The sequence below is a fragment of the Solea senegalensis genome, linkage group LG12, assembly GCF_019176455.1.
Source record: "Solea senegalensis isolate Sse05_10M linkage group LG12, IFAPA_SoseM_1, whole genome shotgun sequence".
Taxonomy (NCBI): domain Eukaryota; kingdom Metazoa; phylum Chordata; class Actinopteri; order Pleuronectiformes; family Soleidae; genus Solea; species Solea senegalensis.
Genome location: NC_058032.1, coordinates 13,154,837 through 13,165,035, shown reverse-complemented (window position 1 = coordinate 13,165,035; position 10,199 = coordinate 13,154,837). Strand labels below are relative to the sequence as shown.

The 10,199-nt window shown below is 41.5% G+C and overlaps 3 protein-coding genes across 3 annotated transcripts; 1 reads left to right on the top strand and 2 right to left on the bottom strand.

Annotated features, from left to right (window-relative positions):
- grhpra (glyoxylate reductase/hydroxypyruvate reductase a) lies at window positions 1-4,695 on the top strand. Its single transcript, XM_044040715.1, has 9 exons — window positions 1-259; window positions 1,233-1,363; window positions 1,913-1,985; window positions 2,096-2,212; window positions 2,341-2,429; window positions 2,533-2,634; window positions 3,102-3,237; window positions 3,394-3,524; window positions 4,100-4,695. The coding sequence occupies exons 1-9, from the start codon at window positions 174-176 to the stop codon at window positions 4,219-4,221; spliced, it is 987 nt and encodes a 328-aa protein (XP_043896650.1). The 5' UTR covers window positions 1-173; the 3' UTR covers window positions 4,222-4,695.
- On the bottom strand, window positions 4,568-7,542 carry LOC122778650 (zinc finger and BTB domain-containing protein 5-like). Its single transcript, XM_044040714.1, has one exon. The coding sequence runs from the start codon at window positions 7,063-7,065 to the stop codon at window positions 5,050-5,052; it is 2,016 nt and encodes a 671-aa protein (XP_043896649.1). The 5' UTR covers window positions 7,066-7,542; the 3' UTR covers window positions 4,568-5,049.
- A 662-nt stretch (window positions 7,543-8,204) lies between these two features.
- On the bottom strand, window positions 8,205-9,801 carry tomm5 (translocase of outer mitochondrial membrane 5 homolog (yeast)). The gene is made up of 2 exons (XM_044040716.1): window positions 9,561-9,801; window positions 8,205-8,556 (listed from the first exon to the last, which is right to left on the bottom strand). The coding sequence occupies exons 1-2, from the start codon at window positions 9,679-9,681 to the stop codon at window positions 8,522-8,524; spliced, it is 156 nt and encodes a 51-aa protein (XP_043896651.1). The 5' UTR covers window positions 9,682-9,801; the 3' UTR covers window positions 8,205-8,521.
- Between the last annotated feature and the right edge of the window lie 398 nt (window positions 9,802-10,199).

Here is a 10,199-nt window from a genome sequence, read left to right as displayed (position 1 = left end):
TCCTCCCATCTCACGCATGCGCAGTGTTTTGAAATGCTGCACTAGTTTCTTGCTATGTGAAGGAGAATTTTTGAACTTAAAGTTTTTGTCGCTGTAAACCGGCTCCGCGTTCTGGTGAACCGATTATTCGTCCTCTCCGGACAGAATCCACAGTGGCCGGGCTTTAAAGTGAGATGCAAGCTGCAAAAAAAATCATGAAGGTTTTCGTGACTCGACGGCTCCCGCAGGAGGGAATGAAGATCCTGTCAGCGGCCCCTGAGTGAGTATGGAGCATTATTTCATTACTGTTTTGTCAACGCCGCGTTTGTCCGCTAAGACCGTGTCTAGTGAATGTCCTCCACAGTTTACAGTAGCTGTCAGTCAAATTTAGCCATGTGGTGAGAGACAGTGAGTCAGTAAGTAATATGAACATTACCGAATATCGAAACATCGATATGTTGTGATTTAAGCTAGCTTGGTGATCAGAAACTGTTGCCAATTTTCATCAAACCAATTGGGAATTCTGTTTATCAGTGTGACAGTGTGCAGTCCAGGATTTTCAAAAGTTGTTTTTCACTTTCACTTGAAACACGTTCTCAAGTTTGTGCTGTGTCCTGTTTTGAGAGATTCCATTCATTTTTGGCCCAGCATTTTATTCTTTCTTACAGCAGCAGCTCAGTGAACACTGACTAGGCAAAGCTAAAAAAAACACTTTGTTTCTTTTTAGCCTGGTTGTGTTTATTTTATTAGAAAGAGGAGCTGCCAAATATAGCCCTTAAATAATAAAAAAACAAACATTCTATTTTACATGTTATGTATCACTGTCCCATTTGCTTTAGATACATTTCAGACTGACTAACATGTGATGAGATATGACTTGTGGGTTATTTTCTCAAGAAATGTACATATCATTCAGTTTTGCTTTATCGAGGAAAAGAAAATCAGAATGATCAACACTTGTTAATTTCCCCGAGGGAACCTCCCAAAGGGATCAATAAAGTCGTCTGTCTGTCTGTCTGTCTATCAAATCACAACACTTGTAGAATAGCAATACATCAGCAGGGCTATAGAAATCGAATCAGCACCTAAATATGGTGATGCAACAGAATCACGACAAAAGCATATCGTCCCATCCCTAACATGTACACGGCCATCTCTAGACTGTCAGCTAACACTTCCACCTTCATATTTCTCATAGACCAAAGACTTCCTGTATGTTTACCCTCCACCTCCCTCTGTCTCCATGCCAACAGGTGTGAGGTGTCTGTGTGGGACTCAGACGAACCTGTGCCGAGAGAAGAGCTTCTGAAAGGCGTACAGAAGGCTCACGGCCTTGTGTGCCTGTTGCCAGACAAGATTGATGCTGAGGTCCTGGATGCTGCAGGTACTCCATCCATCACTCCCCAAATATGCACACTTGTAACAGACTACTTGTGGATATCGAACTTGAATATTTTTGTGTTACTCACCGGGTATTGGATTTAATCAGCGTCAGTGAGCCAATAAGCATGCAGCATGTTGTTTTACTGGGATCTAACAGTTATCTCGATTGGCTGTCTTATATGGATGTGAGTGTCTCGTTGAAATTACATGGTGATCCCCTTTTTTTTTTTCTTTAATCAATACCCAGCCCTAGTTGTGATACTTAAATAAGTAAAAGATCTGATAAGAAACCTTAAAACAAGAGCAAATAGTCCTGCAACTGACCAGTTGTTTAAACAATGGAACTGAACAATGAACAAACAATGAACAATGGAACTGAAAAACTAGATATTTTTATATTTTTTGACACTAATTGGCATCATTAATAACACTACTGACTGTGATTAAGTTTAATTTTGTATTATGCCATATACAAAAACAGTAGTATTTATTGATTCAACAAATTGGTGCACAGACTTCAGTTCTTCAGCTGATCTGTCTCTGATCACAGGGCCAAACTTGAAAGTAATCAGCACCATGTCTGTGGGATTTGACCACATGGCTCTTGATGAGATCAAAAAACGGTACGTGGTGAAGCCAGAAGAAAACTGGTCTCTCAAAAATCTTGAATGCACATACGGAAGTGTCGTTATAAATATCTGCTTCTGTGTGTGTGTGTGTGTGTGTTCACCAGTGGCATACGTGTTGGATACACTCCAGACGTGCTGACTGATGCCACAGCAGAACTCACTGTAGCCCTGCTGCTGGCCACGGCTCGCAGATTACCAGAGGGAGTGGAGGAGGTCAAAAAGTCAGTTATACATTTACTCGTCCCAGTAGTGTTTTCTTTAGTTTGTGACTGTCTTTCTGTTTATTTTTTAACCAAATGTACCAGTAATTGTCTTAATTGAGCTACACAATAATCAAACTCTCTGTCAGTGGTGGCTGGAGCTCGTGGAAGCCTCTCTGGCTCTGTGGTTATGGTCTCTCTGGCAGCACAGTAGGAGTCATCGGACTTGGACGCATTGGTATGGCTTACTATTACTTTTATGTCTAAATCCTGTATCTGCATTTCATTATTTTCCTTTACAGCCTGCTGGGATGAGATTAACTGTTAGTGTTTGTTTTCAGGTTTGGCCATTGCTCAGAGACTCATGCCTTTTGGAGTGAAGAGGCTGCTGTACTCTGGGAGAACAGCAAAGCCCCACGCTGCAGAGGTCAAAGGAGAGTTTGGTAAGAGAAATGGCAACGATAAGCACCGTAGCCTCATAGCAAGAGGCTTGTTGTTGAATGATATGTCATGATAATTGAAATCACTATTTGAAACAATGCTATTAGCAGTACACAAAGGCTTTTTTTTGTTGGTTAAGGCAACAACAAATATTGGTTAGTAATTGATGGATATTAATCAATGATTCAATAATTGCAAGTGGGTTTTTAATGGTGATTAAAGTGGTGACTTTAGCTTCTTAAATGTGAATATGTGTGGTTTAGTTGCTCCTCTATGGTGGTAAACTGAATATCTTTGGTTTGTGGACAAAACATGTCCGTCAGTCAAGATTAAGCAACATACAGATTAATACAGATTAAACTAATCGTTAGTACATTTTGGACACAGTTTATATGTGTATGTTCTCAGTCTTGCATTAGAGTATATTTATTAATATTCTGAAAAAACAAACTGTCTCTCTGTTGAACAGTTCCCATGGACACACTTGTATCCCAGAGCGACTTCATCGTTGTTTCCTGCTCCCTGACTCCAGAAACCCAGGGTCTTTGTGACAAGGCCTTCTTCAGTAAGATGAAGAAAACTGCAGTCTTCATCAACTCAAGCAGGTAGACTTTCAAAATAGAGTAAATCTTTTGAATATACAACAATATTGTGTCCTTTTCTAGTGGCTGTAGCTCATTCTCATGGATCTCTGACACCAGCTGTGTAATGTTAAATGTAAAATACAGCAGGATGACACCTTGGTGAATTGTTGGTTTCAGGGGGGCTGTGGTGAACCAGGAGGATCTGTTTGAGGCTTTGAGCAGTGGACAGATAGCTGCAGCTGGATTAGATGTCACAACACCTGAGCCACTCCCAACCAACCATCCTCTTCTTACACTGAAAAACTGTGGTGAGTAGCATAACATAACTGAGTGTTCCTTTTTTCCTCCTACACATGCGTGTACATATGTTAAAAGTCCGATTCCAGTCGGACTAAGTCAAATTATCTGTAAACAAATTAGTCTGGCTAAAATCAAGTCAGTCTTAAGCGAACTAACATACCTGGATAATGTGATTCATAATCCAATTACTCCTGCATGTATATGCTTAGTCGGACCGAATTAGGAGACAACAAAACTTCAGTACTGTTGCCGGAAATCATACGGCAGTGGCGTCTTTCTTCGGTCAACAGCAGCAACCACAAGAGCCATGCTTGATTTGTATCACATTAACATAAAGAACCACAGCATGATCCACCTCACCGTAGGGGTGTGTGATAAATGTTGTCGAATGTCGAAATCATTTTGCAAGACCCAATCAAAACATGCCTTTTTCTTCTCTGCATGTTTACTCGGACTGGGTAAGTTGTCCGATTGCCCCGTCTTAGTCAGACTATGGCCTTAGCTCAATTAAACTGCATCTAAATGTGCACCTTGATTTTTCCTTTTTATAATTTATTTTCTGTCTTTTTTTTGTCCCTTGAAGTGGTGTTGCCACACATTGGCAGCGCCACCTACTCCACAAGAGGCGTCATGTCAGCCTTGGTAGCACGAAACCTGCTGGGTGGCTTACAGGACACAGAAATGCCCAGTGAACTCACCTTCTAGACTGCAATGGAGCCGCCGTGCGCTCATCTGGTGCTGCACACATTTCATGTCAGGAAATGATGATTCACTGACCTTACAGCGCTCTCTAATGTGAGCAAAAACAACAATAAGAATACTAACGTAGTTCAGATATACGTTTCCATGATGGCAAAGTGCACGTTGATTATAATTTGCATTGGAAGGAAGGAAAGGTTTAATTTATCCTTATCTTTTTAACCATAGTCCTTATCAAAGCACTAAAGATGCCTGTGCTTACATTAAATGACATTAGATACTTAAATACAGAATCAGTGGTAAGTTTTCTCAATTTAAATTAATGACAATGTCATAAAGATCAGTCATATACTTGTTGTCTGCACTTTATTTTATTATGATGATGCTCCCTGTCTACTGTTGGTAAACATGGCAACACTCCAGTTCTGTGTCAAATGAAATTCCCTCTATTGAATAAAAAAAAAACTAATTTCATATTAATTGTATGTGTTATGTGATTATTTAAAAAACGATTTCACTCTTGAAACAGATTTTAAGATTACTAAAAATCCCCCCAATGCATTATTTATTTTCTCATCACTCAGTGAAACAGGGATGCATACCATGTTTTTTCCTCTTGAGACTGTTTGTCAGTGCGTTCACATAGATTTGGCAACATTTAATTTTTCTCCTCTGAGAAATAAAACTACATGGTCGAACAACAAAACAAAATGCAATAAATTAGCAGATGCATTAAAAATTTGGCACTGATTTTTTGTCACTTAAAATCACAAATTAATATTATTAGATAAAAGTTCACAGTGTGATTTCCTTTTGCCTTTAGGAAAAAAAAGGTCAGTGCAGAGTTTCGGGAAACGACTGGTCGTCTTTCCAGTTCAGACAGGTATTCTTCGAGTGCTTGTAAAGATGGGACGACTGGCTGAAGCGTTTCCCACACTTTGGACAGGGATACGGCTTTTCTCCTGTGTGCACACGGATATGCTTCTTACAGTCGGTCAAGTTCATGAACTTCTTGCAGCAGATGTTACAGGCGTATTTCTTATCACCTTCAACCAACAACACGTGGTCTTCAGCAGCCGCTTTCTTGCACTTGGACAGAACGTCGTCTGAGGCTCTGGTTAGAGTTGACCGATCAGCAGCTTCCCCCACTGAGGAAGGATCTGTACCAGCCTCGGATCCAGGTGGAACTTTGGGGGCAATGCGGCGGAAGGTTGTTGCCCCTGAGCTTTTAACGACCCTGGTCGGCTGGACAAGGGAGGCCTCCAGACTGAGGCCCGGTCTCATGCCACTCAGAAACCCTGCTAAAGAGTTCTGGGTGGGCTGTAAGATGAGTGTGTCACTAAATCCCGGGCTCTGTGGTGGGAGCAGCTGCTGCAGTGGGACAGACGACATTGGAAAAACAAGCGAGTTCTGAGCCGAGGAGGCGTTTTCATCTGGTGAGTTTTGACATGTTTCACCTACATTTCCTGCAGCTGCAGGATCATCGCTGGCGGCGGCGGCGGCTGCAGTGGCAGCGGCTGTGAGACTCGCCAGGCTGTCATCCTCCTCCAGAGTTCCCATTACACTTTCAGCAGTGGGATTGAGGAAGCAGGAAAAGGCCAGCTCTGACAGGCTGTCCAGGGCTTCACTGTCCTCACACAAACCTCCGATGTCTCTATGTGCATCCCTCTGAAGATTTGTGCACAACTGAGACTGTAAAGAGTTGATGTCAGCTACTGCTGTGTTAGCTGATGCTGCCATTTTCTCATCATTTCCCAAATGTTCTGTGCAGTCGTGTGCTAGAGATAGAGGAGACTCTAAACCTGAGGAATATGAACACAAGTTTTCCTTTTTAATCTCGATCACTGCCATCTTTGTCTCGTCTTCCTCCGCTTCCTCTCCCACCTTTATTTTCACCACTGTGTCTCCATCAGTATCTCCATCCACCTTCCACACACACACGCCTCCTGTGCTGCTGTCCGACTGGCTCGGGAGCTGGATCTCCTCTGTCTCTCCCTTGGGCGCTTCGTATTTCTCCTCTTCCTCCTCCTCATCAACTTGGCTCTCCAAAAGTTGGTCTGGGAACAGGAGACCGTCTGACTCCTCTGCACTGACCATGCTTCTGCTTGACACAGTGGGAGAACACTCCTTGTAGTTCTCCCCAGGCAGCCTGCAGCTTCTCTTCCCGCAGCTGAGCCTTTCCTCGTGTGATTTTCTTTTAAAGCTGCAAGACGATGTTGCTGCGCTCTGCTTGCCACTGACTCTTCTCCTAACCCCCTGATCTTCACCGACACCTGACTGGCTCACCTCCACTACCACTGCGTCATCATCTAAATCCTCCTCCTCCTCCTCCTCCTCCTCCACAGCAGACGAGATCTTTTGAGGCGAGAACGACCTCTCTCCCTTTGAGGGGGCGCTCTGCTGCTGCTGCTGCTGTTGCACTGACCTCCATCCTTTAGGTGGCGAGGCAGGGAAGTTTTTCCTGGACAGGTGGAGCTTGCATGCCTTTACCACAGTGTTCAGATGCAAGTGTGAGGCTGCGAGCAGCACATCCATCACATTGGATGCCCCCAGGGAGAGGGTGGATGTGTAAATCATGTCAAGCAGGGTGGAGAAGGCATCGGGGGTCACCACCTCTGCATCTAGCTCCATCATACTGGGGCCCCTATCTGCTCTAGCTCCTTCAACCTCCTCGGCACTGTCATTGGAGCTTAGCAAAGCTCTGAAGTGAGAGCTGCATGCTGCCAGGATGGAGCGGTGTGCCTGGAAGCTTTGATCTCCAACCACCACCACACAGTCACATAGCTGAGCGTGGAGACGCTGGTGGTTGAGCTGCTTGAAAATGTGCTGAAAATGACCAGGGAAGTCCATGATGATTTGCAGTTGTTTGATATTGGGGATGTCAGTGCTGCTGCTGCTGCTGCTGCTGCTTCAGCTTCACATCAGCACAATGAAGGTCATTGTGTGAAAACAGGAGCAGTCTTCTTCACAGACGCCTCACTTCATTATCTGCTGAACACCAGCCTACCTCCACCGTGATGTGTGGTAGCGGATCATTGTTTGCTGCTGCTCCTGCTGCCGGGTTCCTTGGAGATGCTCCCGAGTCCGGAGTATGGGCGGGCCTAGTCCAACAATGACACGGGCAGATGCGTCTCAGACGCGGGCTTTGTGTCCTGAAGCAGACCGCTCTTGCTCAGTGACCGAAACACTTCAAATGCGATATCCACAATTAACGCATTTCCCACCGTTAATGGTGCGCCTCCATTCATTCACTGCGCTCACACAAACACCGCTGCTTTTGGCATCCATTGTCGGCAGCACCATCACTTCGAATCCTTGCAGGAAAACATCGCCCCCAAGTGGTGATCTCCCGAAAGTGCAACTCAGCTGCTCTGAAATTCTCAGCTGTTTTTTTAAAAGCACCATTTTGTTTAAAACCGTTGTCAAATTTGAGATATTTTACCTTTTTTAATATGTTATTAACTACATAATAACATTTGCTATTGGAATAGTATAATGTCTTAATGTCTGGAGCACTTTAGCATAACATTTTTTGAAAATAGTGCTGGTATAAAACTTCATATCAACAGATATCAACTGTTTATTTTATAGGAAATTGTTTTTTTTTTATTGTTGTAACATTTTTTATATAAAAGACATAGAGACTTCGTTTTACTGGTTAAAATAAGAGTACAATAATAATAATAACAACAATAATACTAATAATAATGAACTTAGATTTATAAATGTAGGGAGAGCACTGCTTCCCAGAAATTAGTTTTTTAAAATTGGAACATGAACATTTGATGTCACAATTATCTTGACCAAAATATTTACAATTCCAGATATTGTTAAAATCTGCTTATAAAGATGTGTGGTATAAATATATAGTATATAATTAACAATTACATTGTTAAAATTATTAAGATAGATTAGATATTAACAATATGCCTGGCTGTGCGTTTTTTGTTAAATGTAATTAAACACTCCATGTGACACATTTCAATCCATCAGATTCAACATGGTTTGTCTTTATTGAATAATGCAGGAAGTCTGTACATTGTCAAACTCTGCATTTAATGTTTATAATTTATTAAACAAAAAACAGATATAACAAAAAAAACAGGCAGACCGTAGTTTACAACAAGGAATGAGACTAGAAATGAGAACTTTAGGTTTCGCTGACACAGTGATGGGCAGGTGTTGGTCATCTCTCTCGGGATAATGCTGTCATGGCCCCAGCTGCTGCTCGTGATGATGGCACTTGCTCATCTCTGATGACGTAAACTCTCAGTGGATGGAGAACGGAAGAAATCCGCTGCTCCACTCATATGCTGTCCAGCTTCTTCAACACATAAGGAGCTGAAAATAAGGATGAATATATTTTGTTATAACCATAATGTAGATTATTTACACTGTAGTGGCTTATCTTGATGGCATGGTACTGTGTACTATGAAACAGCCACGGGCTAAGATCAGTGGTCTCAAACTCGCAGCTCCCCAATCGATTTTATGTGGCTAAGCCAAACGATGCCAACTAATGAGTAATTTCTGTTTTTTTTATATATATATATATATATATATATATATATATAATATTATATTAATAGATTCATTTAGTGTCATAAATAAGTTTTTGTTGCATATTAAAATAATTCTTTTGAAATTTAAAACAACCACAGGGGATCAAAGTGCTGTAAAGAATAACAGATAAAAGACATGAAAGGCTCATGCGAGGAAATAAAAATACAGATAAAAAAGAATAAAAATTGCATATTGTTATATAATTAATTAATTATAATTATATCATTATATTATCATTATATAATTTATAAGACCCCCGTTGGGCTTTTTTTCCCACTTGAGTGGCCCCCTCCTGACCAGACTCGATGCTCAGTGGCCCCCAGGTCGTTTGAGTATAAGACCCCTACTTTAGAAAAATACACTGATCGACAAATAAAGCATGTGGCGAGTACAAATGTGATGGAAGGGGGCGTGTGTATGAACCATGATTAAAAAGGATTTCATCCATAATCATAACATCATTAAAACGTATTTTAAACATTTGATAATGCCCCATGACTTGCAAAGCCACAACATTAAAACCAGTTACCTGTTTCACTGTTGTGGCTGTTAAGTCAAGTCACTTTGTATTTTCACATCATTTATTATGCAGACAGCACAAATACCAGATGTAAGACTATAAATCATACAAATACAATAGAAACACTTCAATGTTAAGTAAAATTAATAACAGGACCACTGCACCAACGCTAGAGTTAAAAATAAATATGGTCTAAATACACCTACCAAGATCTAACTACCCAATATTGAGCTTGATGTCAAAGTCACCGGTCTGTACTCACTGGCTCTAAGAAGGGCGACGTAAATAAGAAAGTTTCTCAAAGATGAGATCACGTCCTGTCGCATTTTCTTCTTCATCTCCTCCGGATCCATTTTAGGTCCCAGTCCTTCCAGTTTGAACATGGTCGATGTGGTTTTTACCTGCTTCAAATCGCCTTCGGTGTCGAGAGAAACCTACTATTGCAGGAGCATGGAGGAATTAATCGAGGCCGGAAACGCGTCGCAGCGGAAGTGACGTTGGACGACGGGGCGCACTGAGGGACAAACCGAACGAAGACAGCAGAAGGCAAAGATTAAATGTCGCTCCCACACAGGAATGTTTGAATACAACCCCATATGAGAAACAGACGTGAGTGTTTAGCAAATGTGGGTGTTTTAAGATATATGTCACAAATAAGAGAAATTTAGACTTTTATTACATTAGATTTTATCATTTATAGTCTATAATAAATTAATTCCGTATTATTATTATTTTATTATTGTTATTATTATTATTATTATGTTATTACCACTATTATAATTATTACTATCATCATCATTATTATTATGTTGTTGACCTTGTGGAGGAGGTTCCTCGGGTCAGACAGCGGAGGAGGAGGAGGAGGAGGAGGAGGAGAGAGGAGCAGAGGGAGGGGGTGGTT

Coding starts and splice junctions, on each gene's coding strand:
- tomm5 (XM_044040716.1), bottom strand. CDS start 9,681: ATGTTCAAACTGGAAGGACTGGGACCTAAAATGGATCCGGAGGAGATG. Junction 8,557..9,560: donor CGTCGCCCTTCTTAGAGCCA/GTGAGTACAGAC, acceptor CCTTATTTTCAG/CTCCTTATGTGTTGAAGAAG.
- grhpra (XM_044040715.1), top strand. CDS start 174: ATGCAAGCTGCAAAAAAAATCATGAAGGTTTTCGTGACTCGACGGCTC. Junction 260..1,232: donor ATCCTGTCAGCGGCCCCTGA/GTGAGTATGGAG, acceptor CCATGCCAACAG/GTGTGAGGTGTCTGTGTGGG. Junction 2,430..2,532: donor CATCGGACTTGGACGCATTG/GTATGGCTTACT, acceptor GTTTGTTTTCAG/GTTTGGCCATTGCTCAGAGA.
- LOC122778650 (XM_044040714.1), bottom strand. CDS start 7,065: ATGGACTTCCCTGGTCATTTTCAGCACATTTTCAAGCAGCTCAACCAC.